This window comes from Trichechus manatus, unplaced genomic scaffold (assembly GCF_000243295.1).
Source record: "Trichechus manatus latirostris isolate Lorelei unplaced genomic scaffold, TriManLat1.0 scaffold00140, whole genome shotgun sequence".
NCBI classification, from domain to species: Eukaryota; Metazoa; Chordata; class Mammalia; order Sirenia; family Trichechidae; genus Trichechus; species Trichechus manatus.
Genome location: NW_004444076.1, coordinates 2,975,903 through 2,998,519, shown reverse-complemented (window position 1 = coordinate 2,998,519; position 22,617 = coordinate 2,975,903). Strand labels below are relative to the sequence as shown.

General features: G+C 38.8%; 1 protein-coding gene across 5 annotated transcripts in view; it reads left to right on the top strand.

Annotated features, from left to right (window-relative positions):
* DLG2 (discs large MAGUK scaffold protein 2) overlaps positions 1 to 22,617 on the top strand; it is a 2,186,317-nt gene that overhangs the window by 873,642 nt on the left and 1,290,058 nt on the right. The window contains exon 1 of one of the 5 annotated variants that reach the window (XM_023739767.1): positions 2,157 to 2,258. The exons of the other annotated variants lie outside the window; for them this stretch is intronic. Within the exon in view, the coding sequence (XP_023595535.1) occupies positions 2,157 to 2,258 (102 nt within the window). Of the gene's footprint in view, positions 1 to 2,156; positions 2,259 to 22,617 lie in introns of those variants that run through there. 5 annotated transcript variants of the gene reach the window in all.

The following is a 22,617-nucleotide window of genomic DNA, read 5'->3' as shown; positions in this document are numbered from 1 at the left end:
TCTGACCCTGAACAAACAGATCTGGAGACTTCAGAGCATGCTTCTAGAGAAATGTGTGATGTGTCCCAGGATGCTGCTTTTTATGCTACCTTCTACCACTTTTCTTTGAACCTCAACTTCATGGTGTATTGACTGTGTGACTTGGGTAAGTGATACAACCTTCAGGGCCTCAGTTTCCTCTCCTAGAAAAATGTATCTAATAACATCTATCTCTCAGGCTAAGTCATGAGATAAGCTATGTAAGTAAAGAGCAGTTGCCATGTACTGGTGCTTACCATAGGACCGTGTTGTTCGTTCTCTAAACTCATGACAACTCTGTAAGGTAGAGGTTAATTTAAAGCCCTGCTGTATAGATAAGCAAAGGAACCTTGATGGTGCAGTGGTTAAGCACTTGGCTGCTAACCCAAAGGTTAGTGGTTTGAACCAACCAGCTACTCCTCAGGAGAAAGATGAGGCAATCTGCTTTTGTAAAGATAACAGCCTTGGAAACCCTATGGGGGCAGTTCTACTCCGTCTCATAAGGTTGCCATAAGCCAGAATTGATAGGAGGGCACACAACAACAACACAGATAAGCAAACAGTGGCTCAGACAATTAAAGTGACATACACAAAGCCACACCGAACACCAGAGCAAGAGTCTGATTGCAAACCCTGAATGAAGCCTTCTCTCTTTCCACCAAGCGTTTGTGAGACACAGTGCTGGGCACCCCAGAGGCACCCAAAGAGTGCTAAAACTCATTGCTAAAACCCGTTGCTAAAACTGGTTGCTGTCTAGTCAATTTCCACTCACAGCAACCCTATAGGACAGAGGAGAACTGTCCCATAGGGTTTCCAGGCTATAAATCTTTACAGAAGCAGACTGCCACATCTTTCTCCTGTGGACAGGCTGGTGGGTTCGAACTGCCAACCTTTCAGTTAGTAGCCTAGCACTTAACCACTAAGCCACCAGCGCTGTATCCTACCCCACACTCTTTCTATCACAATTTTTTTTTTTTGTCTCCAGTAAGCAATCTTGCAGCTGTGCCAGCCACATGCTGATTTTTTTTTTCTGTCTTTTTGCAATTTTGACAGCCTTAGCTTCAAAAGAAAGAGAAAAAATAAATAAAGCATCTACTAGTCTTATCATTCATACTTCCAGAGCAGCATACATACTTCTGGAACTTCTTGGAGCCTCTGTCATCAAAGTGGGAAGGGGACGGGCTCTTCCTTTCTCAGTTTGAACAATGTCCATCAGATAAAGCCTTGATTCTGAGCCCTCTTCTACCACTCAGGGGGTGAGTAGGTTCTCTGACCCAGAAGAGAACCAACTAAGCCTTTTTGAGCCAAGTTTCTAGCCCAGGTCCTCGTGGCACTCCGTTGTCAGCCTGCGTGGTGGATACTCCCTGTAGGGTTCTGCACGGGACTCACCCTTCCTCGGAACTCGGCCTCTGAGGTCGCCTACACCCCAGGCGGTAGTGCGATGGGGGCCAAGCGTGGTCTCGGGGTCATGTCAGCGCGGGGAGTCCCCCACGCGCTGACTCCAGGGACTCCTCTGTGGCACCGAGCGCGCCGCGGGCTGGGCTTGGCTGAGGAGCGCTATGTTCACTCTCTCGGCCCCTCCCTCCCACTCCACTTGCCAGGCCAGCGCTCCCCACGGTGACTCTGGATTGCAGCAAGCCACTGGCTTTTTACCAAATCGGGAGCTGCAGTATTTTTTTTTTTTTTTTTCTTTAGAGGGAATAATTTCAGCCCCCTTCAGCTCGCATGACAATCATGTGTGACTGGGGCGAGTAGGCGGGCACATCCTTTTACATGCTAATACTGCCCCACCTCCTTTGAACCCTCCTCTAAGCGCCTCGTTTCCTTTTATTTTTATGTTTTATTTATTTATTTATTTATTTATTTTTAAATTTTACCTCCCCTAAATTCACCATAGGGGGAAAAAAAACCGTCTTGGTTCTGTCCCTACCCCCACTCCTCTTTCCCCAGGGAAGGGAGACCCCGAGACGCTCGGTACTTGCCGGCGGCGTTGCTTCCACCCGGGCGCGGGGATGGCTGCGCTGGGCGCAGGGGGCAGCGATCGCATCGGCCGCTGGGTCTAGGCTGTCGCTCCATGTGCCAGGCGAGCACCGTGTTCGGGTCCCCCAGCGAGCTGCCACTGCCGCAGCCCGGAAGGAATGTCCCCTGTTGTTAAGGACCCTGACTGTTTTACACCAATGATTTGCCACTGCAAAGTTGCTTGCACTAACAACACTTTGTCGTTGATGTTTGGATGCAAGGTAGGACGAGGTTCATGTCTTTTTAATGCATGCTGCCTCCCTTGGGGAAGCGAACAATTCCTTTTGTTGTTTGTTTATGTGTCTGCCTGTTGGGAGAGTGACGGAAGCCACGACTTGCTCTGCCCTTTCCGCGAGCCGGCTGGGTTTGGGGGCCCGGAGAGCACACTGATTTTCCAGCGTCCGATTTTGGGTTGATAACTCGGTGGTGACAGAATCCTGGTCGCTAACAAACAGAAGCCCCAAGAGCAGATACGCCTCGGAAAGGAGGCGCTTTAGGTGGTTCTCTGCTTGTGTGTATCTCATTATGCACTTAGCTAGTGACTCGGCTCCTGCTCCTTTGAGAGCTCCTGGAACTCATCACAGGTTACCACCACCTGGAGCCCCAACCCGCTTGGACCATGGTCACCGTTAGCTGAGGTGGTAGATGTCGCTGGAGCTGAATTCAACACATCAGTGTACAATTTGGCACTTTTAAAGATGAGGAGCTTATTTTATTTTACGTAGAAAATCCGAATCTAGGCTTATGTTACCCTCCAATGGTGTATTTTTCTCTCAGTTTATACAATGAACTTGAAATCAACACAGACATTTTTTCAAGAGGTGGCACAGTTACTCCGTGAAGTTTCTAGCTAATAACTGTCCCACCCCAGATTTTTGTAAAGATGATTGGTGTTCTCAAAGAAATGAGGTTTGAAGGTCTTTGAAGCAGGTTACCATTCATTGCTCCTTATCTGAAGCATATTAATGGATCTTTCATGGTGGCCCCAATAATGCACCCCCTGTAAAAGATGCATAGAACTTGGCATTTGAGCAGTCTTAGCCCATGAATGGTCTGAGTGCATGTCTCCAGTTACTCCCAGGTACAAGCCTTTGCTTCGTTTCATTGTGAAGAGCTTGTGGGTTCCTCAGCCTGTTTGTATAAAACACTTCTTGTAGCCACTTTGATGACTCTAAGGGAAGAGCAACATTTGAAGTAACAGAAAATTCGCCTTTGTAAGTGAATAAAAATCACACAATCCCTATTGTTCTGAAAGATAACACCAGAGACTGGATTGGACAGCTGGCAAGCACCTTAGGCAGTAAAGTTAGTGAAACATACGTATTCAACTTCATAGATAGTGCTTAGAGGAGGTAAAGGCTTAATGAAAAAATTGGGAGTCAGGATTGTGAGTCTTATATTGGCTGTGCCTAGAGAATCTTTTCTCTGGGTCTAAGGTTTTCTTCTATAAAGTAAGAAATATGGATGAGATGATCTCTGACATTCCCTCCAGCTCTAACATTCACCAATGATGTATTTCATAAAATTATTTAATGGTACAGTTACTACCAGAGATTTATGTTTTTTACCCAATATCACAGGTTGCACCTTAGGGTCAGTTAAAAAAAAAATCATATGAATGAGTAGCTAGATGCTCCTTTTGAAACCCTTGAAAAGGTCTTAAAGTTGTTGAAGATTTTGTGTGTTCTTTGCCATCAGGAAGATGTATGTGAATGAACAGCACCTATAACAAACTTGTTAGATCCTCTCCCCACACAACATGCCACCTTCCCCCTCTCCTTCTATGCTTCTAGCCACTCATTCACTGATGGCATTTACAGCAGCATCTGACCAATGGCTACTGTTTAAAATCCATTCCCATATACTTACAAGAATTGCTTTGCAGTGCTAAATGATTATTAACAAAGGTGAATTATTTGTCAAGGGAAATGAAACGCAAATTAATAATCAAATAAGTTATTGGTGTAGAGAAAGTTGTTGAATAAGCATTCAACCCTTAAAGCTCATTTTCAAAGAGGTTTCTTTTATGCTGTTAAGCTTTCCCATGATTTTCAGACCATATATTGGAGGAAACTGGTATAATTACAAGCAAACTTTTTTTTAAAAGCTGAAGAGTTACATTAGTTTAATCTCCTTTAACTTCTCTTCCTTTTGTTGTTCTGGTTTAACAAATTCACTCGGTGAGAAATAACCATGTCAATAGAGTAAAACACCTAAATCACATGTGTGATTAGATGCATAGAATTTATTTGAAATTCTTTATGAAAACAAAATAATTAAAGAGTCGATCCCACCCCTTTTCCCAAGTATTTGAGTAAGATAATTCTTAAAACCCTATGTGATGTCATCAAATAGTATAACCATATTTAACAAATAGGTAAATTACAGGCTGCCTGATATATCTCAGAGATCATAAGTGCCCACTTTAGACTCTTAGATATGGAAAAGATATTAGAACCTTCTATTCTAGCCTTCCTCTAGTGAAGAAGTTTTCAGCACTATCTGACAGATAACAACAGAACATGATATGGAAAACTTTCATAACAGACAGGATTGGGTTCCAAATCTAGATATACTAGTTCCTAGATATATGATTTCTCTCAGTCTCCATTTCCTCATCTGTAAAATGGCTATAGCAGTAACTACTGTATTATGTGTTATTATGTCTTTGTGTGAAATACACTTTAAATGAAATACATGCAGTGCTTAGTATAAATGCATTCATTAAATGATTGATACTTTATCCTTGTTTATTGTCATACCTCCACTGGGAGGGTCATGAGTGCTAGAAGGAACTTCTTTCACTATAAGGATCGTTCTTTTGATAAATTGTTTATCTTTGCTATGAGCTTGATCATTTGAAAGCAAAGTTACTTTTCTCTGTCCTATGCTAACTGTTCATACAAAATGTAGGCATCATTTGTATATTGATAATACTTACAAAAAATGAAGTAGATTCATGAAAATTAATTAAAAATGAATTGTTCCTAATACCATTGTTCCATTTAATCGACAAATATTCTTTGAGCACCCAATAAATTCTAGGTACTAGAGACATGACAGTGAACAGCTCTGTATTCTATGGTATCAAAGTCAAATAATGTAGCAAATGACTATATTAATTGCAATATTTATTTAAGGAAAAATATAAAATGAAAATTTTAATTGAATCTTAGGGCAATTAAAGTGGAATTTAAATAATTATTGAAAAATAACTAAAGAGGACATAGATGTCTATATGGAACTTCCAAAAACATTCATTCATTCTAATATTTTATAGTAAGTTTGAAAATAAGATTATTAGGATGAATATTTATTTTCTCTCCTGGAAGGTATTTAGTATAATGAAGACGTCTAAAGCCACGTCCATGGGTAGGACAGGCTGTGTCAGTTTCAAAATCAGACTGTTTGTTCTTGTTATCCCAAACCTAGAAATGGCTTAAAGGGTGCTTAGGAATTTGAACTTTCAAGGTGGAAACCCAAAATAATTTTATTTTATGACTTCGCTATCTCCAAGTCACCCCTTGCTGCATCCTGGCTGTCAGTCGGTGTAATTAATCAAATACAAGCATGGAGTGTCTTTCTGTGCCAGACTCTATCCCAGACACTGTGTTAGGCATTAGAGATACAAATGTAGGTATGGCACCATTGCTTTCCTACAATAATTCCAAGTCTGTGGAAGGAGATACTTGCACTCCCTTCCCTAAAATACAGTTTACTCACAATTCTTTCTGACCGTAGGGTCTCATTATAAAAATTAAAACGCCCTTGCTCCAAAAGGTCTTCCCCATTGTGTTACTCCTCTCTTTGTGGCAGTCTGTATGCATTACCATTACCATACAGTGCTACTTATGGGAATGGCTTTTCCATGGAGATGGAAACACCTTCTGAAAGACCTACTTTTCTCATAGTAGTTTCTATGCCATTATCTGAAAATAGGCATCAGCTTTACTTTCACTTAACTCTGCTTTCTCCACTTGCAAATATCCAAGTTCTTAATGTGATTCCAAAGTCTAGCCTATGTATTGGTTGTCTTTCCTTTATGTTTTCCATAGTTGAAGGGACAGCAGTGCCTGTGTGTGACTCTTCCTTTACCGTCTTTTTCAGTTACCAACAATTCCAAGGCCAAAAAACAAACAAAAAAGTTGGAATAATTGTTATTTTCCCTAATATTCTAAAAATGCTTTATAAACTGTAATGTCATCTACATCATTGCTTTGTCTTTTTTTTTTTTAAATAAAAGGAAGATATGAATGAAATGTGGCTCATATGTTAGTGATGAACCTCTCCCTTTACCCCCTAATAACCATTTGTTGATACAATCAAACCATCAAGCCCTTAGGCCATATCAGATGCCTTTAATGTCTCATTTGATGGATCAGGATAGGGAAAGTTCTTGAAAGTGTTGTAGATTCCTGAAACCTATTTTTCCTTGAATGTTTGAACATTGCATTAACCCCTTCCTTCCCCCAAAAGAAAGGAATCATCTGGTAGAAAGCAACTTTCCTCCATTCTATATGATGACTCTCCGAAAAGAGCAAGGGGAAAGAGTAAAGAGGAGGTTAAAATGGAAGAAAATTTTAAAAAAGAGGAAGGTAGAAAAAAGAGTAAGGGATGAGCTGAGGGAATAAACACGTAAACGGAAGGGAAGAAAGAATTCAGCTAGATTAGATATCTATGATGTCTAGGCACTATCCTAAGTATTTTACAAGAGTTATTTCTTCCACTCTCCACAGTTATCAGGCAAACAGAGAAAGGATAGAGGGGAGATATGAAGGAAAATAAAACTGGATGATGCAAAAGGAAAATCACATGAGAAAAAAAGGGAATGCTGAAGAGAAAGGTGAAGTGGGCTGTGGTCTCCCGGCCTCCAGAGGGTGCTCTTAGACTCACCCAATATCAGAAGGCTTGTCAGCACCTTTCTGGTGGACAGCTCTCTGCCTGTTGGCTTCTCTACCCCTCCCAGGCCTCCATGCCTGCTCAGGGAGTCTCTGCAGCAGGGAAATGGATTTTTTTGCTCATTGGTTAATCTAATAGCCAACTTTGTTATAAAAGAGTGGTGGTCCCAGAGGTTTCATCAACTGATGTATCACTGTGTATATTTTTGGCATGTGAATATTTAGGATATTGCCAGTCTCCGAATCTTTTTTTTTTAAGAGTATTTTTTTGTTTGTTTTTATTTTAAAGTAATGCACATTCATTGAAATAAATTAGGAAAAACAAAATCAGAAAGAAAACAAATTTTAGAAAACACATATAGTCCCAGTGGTAAAAACTCTCAATATTTTAATGTATATTTTTCCAGTTTCCCAGGACTATTTTGTTGTTGTTGGTCTATATTCAGCTTAATTTCAAAATATAGTTATAATCATATTGAGTTTACATTTGAATATTTTAGATTGATATTAAGCTTTGTGAACATTTTTAATGACTGCATGACCACTAACCATCCTTATCTTTAATCCCATTGCCATCGAGTCAATTCCAACTCATAGTGACCCTATAGGACAGAGTGGAACTGCCCATAGGGTTTCCAAGGAGCACCTGGTGGATTTGAACTGCTGACCTTTTGGTTAGCAGCTGTAGCACTTAACTACCAGTGTTTCCTTATCTTGGATATGTAGTATTTTTACCCCCAATTTTATACTATTAAAAATAAAATAAAATAAAATAAATATCTTAGAGAATGTATTTTTTGGATTATTTTCTTAGGATAATTAGAATTAGTAAATCAAATATTTTGATTATTTTAAGGCTCTTGCTGATGAGTATTGCTACATTTATTTTTTTAAATGGCTGTATAAATTTTCACTGCCACGAGTTACTTTATATGTCATAACATTCTCCAGCTTTAAATAGTTTCCTTCCACTTTGTGGATTTATAAGTAAGAAATAATCTAGTTTGTTCTCCTGTGAATAGGGTTAAAACTTTGAGTTAACAGGAGTTCCATGAGCATTTTGCTGTGCACTAGATTAAGAGCTTGTAACATGTAAAAAAAAAAAATCTAGATTTTCAAAATATACATTACAAAATGTATATTAAGGAGACAGCTACTTACACTATCAAAGCATCAACAGCCCTATCCCACTACACAGACTATGTGCCTGTTCTACGTACTTTACAAATGTCAACTCATTTGATCCTCACAATAACCCTTGAGATGAGTATTTTAGTTCTCGCAGTGTTACAGACAGGGAATGTGGCACAGAGAGGTTAGGTAACTTGCCCAGAGTTTTAAGTAGCAAGCCAAAATTTGAACCCAGGCAGTCTAGGTCTAGAGACTGTATTCATTCCCCGAGTTAACTGCAGTAGGGTACCTTCAAATAAAAGGTTTATATAAGTGTCTCTAATAAGTCAATTTTTAAAAGTATAATTTACACTAGCATTTCTGGGAACACACCTAAATTTGAATATAAGGCACACCTGTCAGAGGACTCAGCCTCATTGTGAAAGCTATCTCTTTAGAGAGGAGTTTGATTCATACTCTCATTTTCCAGATGAACTTACTAAAGCACAGAGATAAAAGGTAACTTACTCAAGGTCTCCTAATTTCTAACTCAGTGTTCTTTTTTTCCTATGCCATGACCTCTAGCTATGAACTAGAAGTTCTGGGAATCAGGGTGAGAGAAGAAAGTGACAAGTTTTATCTGTAAAAGTAGGAAAAATAAGACTCTCCTCGCAAGATTCTTGTAAAGATTAAGTGAGATATCACATATAAAAACATTTAGCACGATGCTTGGCATGTGGTAAATATTCAGCACATTTTTTTTATTACATTTTATTGAAGCCACTATGGATACGAGTGAAAATGGTGAATATTGTTGATAAATAATCCATTAACTAGTGTTCAGTCAAAGTACATCTCATTGGTAAACGAGATACACTCTAACCTACCAACACATTATTAAGGTGTTTTAATGCTACAAAAAGCAAAATCTAGACATTTACATAATTCATACCAAAAAAAGAAAGAAAACAACCCAGAAAACCTAGATTAAACCTGACCCAGAAAGAGAAAATGAAAAATGAGCTAATGAGTGAAACAGGTGCAGAATGTCCCAAACAGGCAGTCTGCACAGGTCTTTGGTTAATTCTGTCGTCTTTGACAAAGTGTACTTACCAGTTCAAGGTCTTTCTTTCTTTTTTTTTTAATAGTGGAAAATTTAGGGTGAAATCCCTAAATATCCAAAGATAAAGATGATTAACTGTTATGCAGCCATTAAAATATGTTCACAAAAAGGACTATTGCCATAGAACTCGGGATCCTGAGAAATCCCAGGTTTATTTTGCATGTGTTATGAGGCCTTTTGCCTCGTACGGCTATTTAGATGAAGTTCCAAAGTTTATATGGTGAAATCTTCCACAGTCTTTTCTGAATTAAATGAGCCCTGGACTCCTGTGGCACGCAATACTTAATGAGTGCATCTTAGGTGCAATATTCAGTGCTAAATTCCGTTTATTTGCTCTGTTGCCTCTCTAAATGGTGAGCTCCTTAGGGACAGGGACCATATCATATTAATTTAGTACAGAATGCCTAACAGATACAGTAAATAAATTGTACCTGTTCCATAAAAGGAAGACAATAAATATTTGTTGAAGGTATGAATAATTGAGTGATAGGTGCCCTGTAAATATTTACTGAATGAACAAAGTAAAAAAAACATGGTGTGTATCTTGTTATAGTGCATCTGTCATTTGACTTTTACAGTTTGCTTTGAGAATCTTTTGTGTGACCAAACTTCCTAGAGGTCATATTCCCTGAAACTTAGAACTAGACATTAACTCAATGTGTTATGTTGATATCTGAGTGAGATAGCTGGACATGTCATCAATAGTAAGTCATTCTTGTCTAGTAAGGTACAGCAGAGTTAAGAGATTATAAATACAATGGAATCTCCATATTATGGGGACTTGGTTGCAGTTAAGGTTGTTTTCTCAAAAGGTCATGAATTTACTTTGTTATAAATCACAGATTATACTTCCAGATGTAGCACAGTAGAAAGCATTCAATGTTACTTAAGTGACTTTTCTGTTTAGATTTACATATATCTTCTTGTCAGACTTATGAACACATTGCATGTCGTAGCAGTGATAAAGTATACCATTATTGGATCAAATTGAATGAGAACATTGTATCAAATGATGGTTTCTGAACATCTCATAAATAATATACCTTTTTTGAAACATCAATGTCCATGTGTCTGTGGATAATTTCTAATATAAAATATTAGTGGCAGTGGTCTGTTACATTAGTTTTATTAAATTTTGTCCAAATTTCTGATGTGGTTTAAATAATTTTAGTTGATGAGTGAGTATACTTAAAAGTGCCATAATCTCTAAAATCCTGGCCAGATGCATTCTAACTGCCTTAACATCCACATTATAGATTGAACCAACTAGGTATTAATGATATCACTTCTTTAATAAGGAGATAACTAAGTAGAATTGGCTCATTTCCACAAGATCTTAAAAAACATGATAGCTACTAGCATGTTAATTGGCTTATTATCTAAGAGTAGGAGACTTTGATCTTTCCCTTGGAGCCATGTCTCCAACCATCCTCGTTGTGCTTTGGTGAAAATCTCCATCTGGGGAAATGTAGGTACACTTGCCAATTAATCAATTTCTAGTTCTCTCTTGAGCATGTCTATGATGTTCAGCATTGTAGGTAACACCTTATGGTAATATTAAAACACTATGAAATATAGTCTTTGCCTTGGGAACCCTTTCAGTTTGGCTGAAGAACCAGAACTAAGTAAAAATGTGAAGAAAAAAAAAACAAAAAAACAGCAAGGCAGGTTGGACTAACCCTTATTGAGTAATCACCACATACGAGGTTCTGTTCTAAGGATTTTGTATGAATCAGCTTATATAATACTAAAAATAGCCCCTGTAGGGGAGCTCCTTATGTGTAGAATCCTTATGTAATTCTATTTCTTCAAATGTACAACTAATATCAGTGAAGTTCCATACAATAGTTCATGTTTTAAAAGTAGTCTCATACTTCAAGAGGTTGGGAAGCCCTGCTATAGACAGTGAGAGAACAAAACAATCAGTGAGTGCTGATATAGTTAGAGAAGACTTTTTCAGGTGACTGAGCTTGGCCTGAGCTTTATAAGGCCTTGAACTTGGTTAGAAAGAAAAAAAAAAGTTTGATTTGGGCCTCAAATCTACCACTGATCTCTGTGATCAAACACTCATTTCTTAGCATTGAAAGAACAAGATATCAGAAAGTGGTGGTGTAACCTCCAAAGTATGCCTTCTCCTTGGATAGAGTGGGAAGAGAGAAGAGGAGAGGGAGGGACGGGGGAGAAAGTATTAGACAACACTACACTCTACCCTGCCTTAGCATCTGAACCAAGCAGAGAGACTGTGTAAGTCTCAAGCCTGAGTGTGCTCTTGGGTAGGCAAACATAGGAGCAGGAAGTACCAGAGGTGAGAGCTTGGTATTAAAAGGTGTTATGTGACTGAAACATTAGCTCTGTGACTTTGGGGAAGCTCTTTCACCTCTCTAAGCTTCAATTTCCTCATCTGTACAATGGAGATAAGCTATATTTAATGGGTTTGTTGTACAAAAGAAGTAAGAAATCCCCTCATTGCCGTTGAGTCGATTTTGACTCATAACAACCCTATCGGACAGAGTAGAACTGTCCCATAGGGTTTCCAAGGCTGTAAATCTTTTATGGAAGCAGACTGACATACCTTTCTTCTGCAGAGCGGCTGGTAAATTGGAACCACAGACCTTCAGTTAGCAGCCGAGCACTTAACCACTGCTCCAGCAGGGCTCCTTCAAATAAGAAGTCAACTAAAAATTTATGACATGTAGTAGCCATTGAATAAATTAGTTTCCTTCCTCTAACTCCCTCAGATACAGTCTCTCCTCATTTCAGTTTTGCTTGTATTAGCATAGTATGAAATATTCGAGAAAGAAGCTTTTTAGCTTTCACATTTATGACTCAAGAGTGTGGAAGAATAGAGCTCACTGTGTGAACTAGATCAGATTTTAACTATATTCAGCTCATCTTACTGAGTATTCATTATGTGCCATCAGTATGCTAGGGAAGGTTTTATTATCATCCCTACCACATTATTAATATATTCCATTTTCTCCTATTTGAAATAGTGCTGGTACAACCCATCCCCCATGATTTCACCTCAGAGAGTATATGAGAGGATGTTCCCAACCTACAAAGCATCTTCCATGTGAGCGCAGATTCAGTAGTGTGTATGTTATTATAGCTGTTCGTACCAGAGGTACTGATGCCTGAAGGTATTTAAATAGATAATCCTTTTCCTAACATCTGCTGCCTGAGAAAATCTTGTTTTAAATATGAGTAAACCTTATTTTTTTTATCTAAAAGTCTAACTGACCATCATAAAGAAATGTTCTTTGGGATTCTACAGCCTGCCTAATTCCCAAATAAACCTTTCTTGAGGTCTGTTAAATGAAAACATTTTCTTTTAGTGCTTGAGCCTGGTACATTGCCCTTTGCTGGAGCTATTTCCTCTACAAATTGCTATGGTTGGTTTCTCAACTCAGAGGGAAGAAAAAGGTTTTATAGTGAAAATGCTGACAGGTTCTTATCTATAGCAGTATGAGTGGGGATGCTATGATCTCATTTATTGTAAAACCGGATGCCTGTTTTGGCTGAAGAGAGAGCAGGCATCATCCAGAGCTCTGGGGTTTTGAATTTTTATCTTGAAAACTCTTCAAGGAAAAAAAAAAAAATAGCTGTAGGAAAGTAGGAAACCAGGACTATGTAAACGGCACCTTTGTTCTTCTTATAAAATAGTAAATTAAATTCCAGTAAGTATCTTAATTGAAGGTGGTCATGGGGTTTCAGATGTTGGGAATGCAGATTATGTATTTGTTTGCGGCATGCAGGGCTTCTCACTTTGTGATGGCTTTATTTGACAATTTAAAAAGACTCCTCAATCTTGCTCTTATTCATATTGTAAGATGATTATCATCATTATTTTGACAGCATTCTGAAATAAGTTATCTTTTGTCCCTCAACAACAATAGCTTATGAGGTAGATAATTTGAGGGTGAAGAAACTGCAGCACATTATGTTTAAAATTCTCTTCACTTAGACATGTTCAAGCATCATACCAAAGACCGTCTCTGTATAATATTATTCGGGTGAAAAATAACTAGTTGGAACTAGACTAGATGTCTTTTAAAGTCCCTTTTATACCTACACTTCATAAATAACTCTGTGCCTTACTCAAGGTCACAAAGGGTATAAGTAGCGGAACTGGTGTTAAACCCAGGTTTCTGACTCAGCCCAGTGCAAGTCTTTCTTCTCCTTGCTTGTCCCTCCTTAAGCATTTCTTAGGGACTGATCACGCTTCCAAAGCCTTGAACCAAGATATTTCTAGGATATGGCAAAGAGCAGAGAGTGAAGTTGGTGCTTGCCCCATAACGCTCATTTATGTGGTCAAAATGAGTGTGTGCTACCTAGTTGAGTCTTGAGGGGCCAAGAGTGCTAAGTACAGCGTCTCAGCAAATGCATAACAAGTCCAATCAAATTGCACCTGTCATTCTTTTACATCCTACTTTAGAGGTCCAGGCCCTGGATATTTCTTTTCCACTTCCAGTCAAATTTGTTTCATGTATGGCTCCATTTTCAGTTATTTATACTCTTAGTGTCAAGCCAAGAAATTCAAGAAGTGTTTGTGTGCGCTGTGTGCCAAAAGCTCAGCTACTCTCCCATGGAGATTTGTGGACCCAAATATATCTTTGACTGAGAAATGAAAATTTTCATCTCTGTGTAAAGATGCTTAGGTGGTGGGATTTCTGCATTCTAGGGAGGCACAGAATAATCACTTATAAAATTGGTCCTGGAGAAACCAGCTTTCCAGTAACATCACCAAAGCCTAAGATTTTGCTTCCAGTGTCTTATGTTTGCCAGACCTGGATAATTCTTAGATGTTGCAAGGATCTCATGCCTATGTGTGATTCCATTCAAATGAATTCAGGAGGGTAATTCCTAAGTTTTTTGACCAAAAGGCAACCCAAAGTGATTACTTTGCCCTAGCATAGCTAGGTATTCTGCAATCTTTAAAAAATATTTGGCATTGGCTTACAATCGTCACATCTCAAGAGAAGGGATTTATTTGACAAACACTTGACTTCCTTTTGCTGTTGTTAAGTTAATTTGTCCTCTTTACATTTAATGATGTTTTCTTTTACTTAATTTCTTACTGAAGCAAGTTCAATTCCAGTACAACTGAATTTTCAACAAGTTAAGAGATAATGAATGGCCTTAAATAGATTTTTAGAGGTTTAGCCTTTTTGACTAGGTACATATCAAGATTGCTTCCCGTTTGGAGAAGCAGATTTTCCAAAATGCATTCTGTCAGCCCTAGAGTTGTACAGATGACGATGGTTTTTTTTTAAGATCTTTATTACCTATCGGAGATTCAGTTCCATTTGATCTAATTCCATGTTAAATTGTGGTCAATCTATCAAGATGTTTCAATATGCCATTTATAAAATGTTAATGAGATGTTTCACAAGGTGTGTTTACAGTTGCTTACTTTCAAAAGAACAATCCTGATGTATTGAACAGTTTGCACTTCTTCCATTGCTTATAGCCTGGCTAGTGGGAGCCCCAAAGGCACATGTGTCTGTACACCTGCTTTTGGCTCTGAATCATACAGCACTTTGAACTGTTGTTTAATGGTTGTACATAAATATTCAACTTGCCTATTCAGCAAGAACGTTATTAGTTTCTCTAGGAAATAAATTAAATATTTATCCCCTCTACACTTGCCCAGCGGTTCACGATGATATGGGCCCTTCACAAGGAAGGGGATGATCAAAGAAATTTCAGTAATATGGCTAATCTCTACTTATTCTTCAGCAGTCAGTTGTGTCATCTCCTCAAGGAAAATATTCCTGGTGCCACTCTTCCTGTCTACCCCTATGCAGTCATGGATTTATTTCTATCATATTAAACTATAATGTCACAGGCTTTAAATATCATGAGATGTCAGAGCCTGTGACTTAACATCTTGAACGCTTAGCTATTAGTATGTGTCTGGAGAATACTAAAGCCTCAATAGATGTTTGTTAAATTAGTAAATGGTTTATATTTAATTCTCTATTTAAACTTTTATATTTAATTATTTAGGCAACTGAGATCTAGTGTTACTTTCAAAGTGAAAGGACCTGTCTTACTTTTATTAAATCTTTCTATGTGTCCTCCAGAATGACCCCCATCATACTTTATTTTTAGGGTATTATTAGTTGCATATAGTTTCTACTGAACTCTACTCCATGAGAGCAGAGGGGAAAGTGAGGTGTCTTAGTTATGTAATGCTGCTATAACAGAAATACCACAAGTGGATGGCTTTAACAAAGAGAAATTTATCCTCTTCACTGTTTAGGAGGCTAGAAGTCTGAATTCAGGGTACCAGCTCTAGGGGAAGGCTTTCTCCCTCTGTTGGTTCTGGGGGAAGGTCCTTGTCTCCTTTCAACATCTTTTTGCCCAGCTTTCCTTGGAAATCTCCATGTGTCTTGGCATTAGCCTTCCCCTGGGTGTAGTAGGTTCTCAGCACAGGGACCCCAGGTCCAAGGACACGCTCCACTCCCAGCTCTTCTTTCTTGGAGGCAGTAGGTCCCCCCCTTTCTGCTCACTTTTCTCTCCTTTTATCTCTTATAAGATAAAAGGTGATGCAGGCCACACCCTAAGGAAACTCCTCTTACATTGGATCAGGGCTGTGACCTAAGTAAGAATGTGGCATCCCACCCTAATCCTCATTAACGTGACCTAATCCTGCCTCATTAACATAATGAACAGCTCACTCCCAAATGAGACTGTAACCATAGGCATAAAAACCAAACCAAACCCATTGTCATCGAGTCAATTCCAACTCATAGAGACCCTATAAGAGAGAATAGAACTGCCCTATAGGGTTTCCAAGGCAGTAAATCTTTACAGAAGCAGACTGCCACATCTTTCTCCTGAGGAGCAACTGGTGGTTTCAAACTGCTGAACTTTTGGTTAACAGCTGAGCGCTGTAACCACTGCACCACCAGGGTTCTTACTACAGGCATAGAGGCTAGGATTTACAACACATCACAAAATGGAGGATGATCAGATCACAAAAGGGAAGACAACCACACAATACTGGGTATCATGGCCAAGCCAAGTTGACACATATTTTGGGAGGATACAATTCAATCCATGACATGAGGTATTTGATGAATATATTTTGAATGAACAAATAAATTAATTCCTCATCCCCCGATACTGAGCCCAATGCCTGACTCCTAGAAGTTGGTTGATAAGTACTTGGTGAAGGCATGAATGGATAAATGAATGACTATAAACGTAAACCCGCATACGGCAATGTTTATGAATTAATTTAAATCTGTCTTTAAACTATTCATAGTTTCCTAACAGCTGGAATGGATTTGTTTTGCTTTTATTGCTTATAAACTGACACCAGCTTTCAGCTGTCTGACAGTCCCAAATCCATATATTGTCTAGTGTCTTTAATGGAACTGACTGATTTGACTGTTAACAATTGCTAGTCATGCATTTCACACGATGAGGTCTGGCTCCAGTGCCACCACAGGAACCTGGCACCCTTGGTGCTCTGGTCTTCTGACTTCACTGTAAACATGTAGACGCATGTTTAGGTTCAAGGCGAGGAGCTCACAGTGGCTTGAAATTCCCCTATGTGTGACAGGCTTCTCAACACTATCATCTTTTCCATCCTGATTAAACTAGAATTACCAATCCCTGTGTAAATCCTTTCAAATGAAGTCCAGTAAAAACTAGTTTATTTTCCATTTGTTAGCTGATCTATTTCAAATGCTTCACTCCCTTTAAGAAATTGTTCTGACCAACTAGGCGGAACTGTGAAAGACTGTTGCTGATAGCAACCAGCTAAGAAGCTCTTAAATTAACAGTCACCTCAAATCCTTTCTAGAAATGAGTGTGTGCACGTGTGTGCATGCTCACGTGCCTTCTTAAACAACAAATGCATATATACATGAATAAATTAGTCATTACCCATAGATTCAGGTTAAGCAGGGCTTCTGTCTAGAGGAACCAATCAAGAAGTGGGAAATGAGAGAACTTTGTAACAGTGAGAATATTAATTAATTAATTAATTATGAAGAACTCTGGGGAACAGTGTTCAAGCCATTTGAATATCAAAATGCTTCGTATTTTTAAATCATGGTACTCACATGGATTCTGGGCTACATGTTGAAAACCTAGGCCATGCACTACTTGAGAATCAGGGCTCTCTCTTACTTATGCATCTCTCTATACCTACTGCCCAGCCAGATGCCTGGCACATAAACCAGTTGCCATGGAGTCCATTCCAACTCATGGCAACCCATGTGTGTTGAGCAAAACTGTCTGCCATAGTGTTTTCAATGGCTGATTTTTTGGAAATATATTGCCAGGCCTTTCTTCTGAGGAACCTCTGGGTGGACTGGAACCATCAACCTTTAGGGTAGCAGATACATTAACCGTTTTGCCAGCCGGGGACTCCACCTGTCACATGTTGTTGTTGCTGTTGGTTTCCGTTGAGTTGATTCCGACTCATGGTGACCCTATATGACAGAATAGAACTACCCTATAGGGTGTCGTAGGCTGTAATCTTTATGGGAGCAGATTTGCATGTCTTTTCTCCCACAGAGCCACTAAGTGGGTTAGAACTGCTAACCTTTTGGTTAGCAGCTGAGTGCTTAACCATTGTACCACCAAGGCTCTTTACCTGGCACATCAACAAAAAAACCTGTTGCTGTTGAGTTGATTCTGACTCATAGTGACCCTACAGGACAGTAAGTAGAGCTGCCTTGCAGGGTTTCCAAGGAGAAGCTGATAGATTTGAACTGCTGACCATTTGGTTAGCAGCTGAGCTCTTAAGCACTAGTAGGTGCTTATTAATATTTGCTTTATAAAGGAAGAAATGACTGTCTGGTTAATGGTTTCATTTCATCAGTGAAGAATTGGAGGCTCAGGGGGAATAAATAATATTCCCTAGTTTTGTAGAGATGAAATGGCTACGCTGGTCTTCAAACCCAGGTCTGCCTGACCCTGAAGAGTACACTCTGAAAGCAAATGTTGTTTCTTCTTTTAAATATTTTACAGGAAGAAAGAAAAATACATAGTAGGACCCAGGTCTGGACTCCTTATGGCTTAGGAATTGGCACCTGTGAAGATAGTGTATCAGACAGGAATGTGAGTTTTCAAATTAGACAGATATGGATTTAAACTGAATGACTACCATTTACTAACGATAGAAAAATGGACAAGATACTTAAAATTCCTGAAGACTAGCCTTTAGGTGCAAAATTGAGATAATAGTAGTGGCTTTTTAAAAAAAGATATTTTAAAAATTAAATGAGATTATAAATTAATTATACACGCACTTTAGTATGGTATATAGCAAGAAATATTGCCTGCTATTATTATCACATTGAGAAAGCAATGTGGTAATGTACTATGCTGTGGAATCTATTCCAGATAGACAGAGAGAGAGAGATAAATACAAACTTTGCATGACTGAATACTGGTAGCATTATTTTTTTTTAAATCCTTTTTTTTTTTTTAATTTAGAAGGGAGTAAAAAATGATTCAGGAGCTCTTATATACCTTTGTAGCCTGAAAAGCTATTTTAATCTCTTATTTAACATTGTAGCTGAGAAGATTTTCAAAGTTGAAGAGGACCTGGCTAATTTGCTTATGTTAATTATCATCAAATTTGTATGCCAAAATCTTTTTTTTTCCTCTAACCCCAGCACTTGAGAACCAAGTATCCAATTATATGTTAGTATTTGGAGAAAAGTATAATTTTGGGAGGGACATTTTATAGAATAGACCTATCCTTGTTTATCCTCAAGGGAGGATCATTTTTCAGAGAGAATTATTTGACTCTTGAAAATATGAATGGCAAACATTTACTTCCTCCATTTGCTGAACCACGAGGTTCAATACCCACAACTTTTCTAGGTGGAAACCCCACCCTTTATTTTCTTGTGTCCTTGTTCAGATCTGATCTAAGGGAGAAAAGGTCAACAATTTAGAATAAGTCAGGGTTTCAGGACTTTCTTCAGAGAAATTGAGTAAGCCCTGCTACTGTGCACACAACTGAAACTGACTCATGTGAAATGTGGTAACTTATAGTCTTTCTTGTAATGATGGCACCTTCTTCTTTTTAAAGAAAGATGACTCAGTTAATTCAAGCATTAGAATACCTCATTCATCTGGCATAATAAAGAAATTGTGGGTTCTACTTAAGCACATTCTTCTCAAATAAAGGGAGTCTCTTTAAGTGTATAAATTTTTTTTTTTATTTTTAAGCATTTTTAGTGAAACTCTTTAGAAGTATTGTATAAACGACTCTGAGGACCAAATGAAAGCTCTTTGGGAAAAAAGCTTTATCATTATTAATAATTATTAATTCATTTCTTATTTAACAACTGCCATATTTTTACGCAAATAATGAGGGATTTCTGCATTTGTTTGCCACTTTTGCCCTACTCCCTCAAGGCACCCTCATGAGGACCACCATGCCATTCCTCTTCCACGTGTTGCTGTAAAAAAAATTAGCATAGCGAGCTTATGAAAATACCTGTGTGGGGGAGGGGGAGGTAAGCAAACAAATGCAGAAGGTGTGCATTATTGATCAAGAAAATAGACACGGTCCCTCCTTCATGGAGTTTGTAGACTAATGGAAGAGACAGATGACGTAACAAATACGTATACAGTAACAGCTAAACAGAAGAAAAAGGAATGATAGAAGATTATATAGGCCTGATTTAAATTGGTACGTCATAGAATCCTTCTCTGAGGAAGTAATATTTAGGAAAGATGAGTTGGAGTTAGAAAAGTCAAGAAGAATGGCTGGGAATGGTAGGATGGGGGGCACTGTGAGACAGAGGAAAAGGAAATATTTTAAAGGATTGTCAAGGCTTAAAAAACAACAACAAAACAACTACCAACCTTTTGGTTAGCAGCCATAGCACTTAACCACTACACCACAGGGTTTCCTGTCAAGGCTTAGTGACTGATTAATGGGAAGGGGGTAAAAGCAAAGGAAGAGCCAAGGACATTTCAAAGTGTTAAGCCTGGAGTTCTGGGAGAATGATGATAATGTCGACAGAAATAGGGAAATTAGGAGAGATGATAAATTCGGTTTTATTTGCATTTGCACATTAACTTTGGGGACCATCCACTTGGTTAGTGAACATTGACGAGTCGGAGTGCAGCACTGAGGTTTAGGAGTGAGAGTTAGGCTGCAGCTACAGACTTGAAAGTCAGCCATGTTAATATGGTGAGAATGGGGAGCATGCAGACAGAAACAGAACCAAAAACCAAACCTGTTGCCTTTGAGTCTATCTGACTCATAGGGACCCTATAGAACAAAGTAGAAGCAGCCCTGTAGGGTTTCCAAGGCTGTAATCTTTCCAGAAGGAGCCCTGGTGGTGCAGTGGTTAAGCTCTTGGCTGATAACCAAAAGGTTAGCAGGGGTAAGATGTGGCAAATTGCTTCCATAGTGATCTACAAGTGATCTACTCTGTCCTGTAGGGTTGTTATGAGTTGGAATTGACTCGATGGTAATGGTTTTGGTTTGGTTTAATCCTTACAGAAGCAGACTGCCACATCTTTCTCCCTCAGAGTGGCTGGTAGGTTCAAACTGCTGACCTTTTGGTTAGCAGCCAAGAGAGTAACCGCTGCACCACCAGGGCTCCTTCAGAGAGAACCAGAGAGTTGAAAATCCCCATGATAAGAGGTGGAGGATAAAAAAGGGTTTAGCAAAGATGACTAAGAAATGTAGTACTACAGCAGTAAAGGAGAGAAACCCAAGAATAGGGAAGCTGATGTTACTGATGATTCATTCATTCAACAAATATATATTGAATGCTATGTCTCAAGCACACGCTAGGTTCTTGGGACATCAAAATAAGTAAAGCAGACATATGGCTTAGCAAAGGAGAATAAGTATTGAGAAAAAAAAGGCATTTGGTAATTCCAACAGAGACAAGATGTTGAAACTGAATTATGGGTTGTTTAGGGAAGAGGGGATATGAAAAGAATAGAAGCCACAGCTGTGTATTATTTGAGAAGATATTCAGAGAAAGAAGAAAGAGAAATAGGTTGTGATCTGGATGAGTCAGTAAGGTTATGTGAAGGTTCTATTCTGGAGTTTAGGCAGAGCCACAGAAAGAAGAAAATGAAGACACTGAAAGTGAGGTGTAAAGGAAACTGCCAAATATTAGAAATCGTAAGATTTAGATTCCGGAACACCCTCTGCTGTGAGTACATTCCTTCCATTTTTGAGGACTCAGTTTGCTTATCAATAAAAATTTAAAAAATTTAAAAACAGCCTCCAACACATCTAAAGTTGCTTCCATTTTAACATTCAGTAAGTCCAAGAGAGCAGAGTCCCGGAGAAGGTGGTCAGGGATGAGAATCAGGGAACAGGATCTAGCAGGCATTAAATAGCTATTTAGAGTGCGGTGCTGTACTAGACACATTTTTCTTCACAATAACTCTTGAAAGTAAATGTCATAATTACTCTGATAAAGAATAGAAGCCTGAGATGATAGAGATTAAGTGATTTAACCAAAGGCACCAGCTGAAAAGTGGAAGAGCTGAGCTTCCAATCCAGGCAGAGATGAAAATGAGAGAAGATGGAGTCTTCTCTCCTGCTGGAATTCTGCATCTTTAAGAAAAGAGAAAAAAATATGTTGGGAGTAAGAGAAAGAGTTTGGGAACAAGGGCCTGTGAAGAGCAGAAAAGGTCTAGGTCAACCATGATTGGGAGTGTATCCAAGAGGAAGATGAGATGGCCCCACCGAAGTGGCTCTTCCTAGGTCTGCAGTGTTCACCCAGCTCTCTGACAGGTCTCATCTACAGCATTCTGTTCTACAACCTGAAATCGAGAATGGAGGAGCAGAAACTGGAGAAAGTCCAGGATCCAGGACTGACACATATGTCTTGGCAGAAGTTTAAGTGGGAGACCAGGGAGTGAGTGATGGCAGGATGTGTTGCCGTGGCTGACTGCAGGCTCAAGGCTGGGCATGGAGTCAGGGTAGCCAGAAACTGAGTGATTACATAGAAGCCTCTGCTTTTCTTTGCTCAAATTATCCGATGTGTCTTCCATAGTAACTAAAAACACAAAACAAAGGAGGAGGACTTTGGAATAAAGCCTACCAAGGTTTGAATCCAGACACCACCCTACTCACCGAGTTATCTTGAGCAAGTCATTAAACCTCTCAGTCTTTTCTCATTTAGAATATACTATTTATGCCAACCTTGCAGGTTTTTGCAATATTATCTGAGATAAAGAATATAGTGTGGCTTATAAATAATAATGTTATCATACTATGTTGTTATTAAATTATGTTTGAGTGATATCTGGTTTTTTTAAATTGTGCTTTAAGTGAAAGTTTACAATTCAATAGTTTCTCATACAAAAATTTATACACACATTGTTATGTGATCCTAGCTGCTCTCCCTATACTGTGACAGCACACTCCTCCTTTCCACCCCTGATTTTCCATGTCCATTCAACCAGCTCCTGACCCTCTCTGCCTTCTCATCT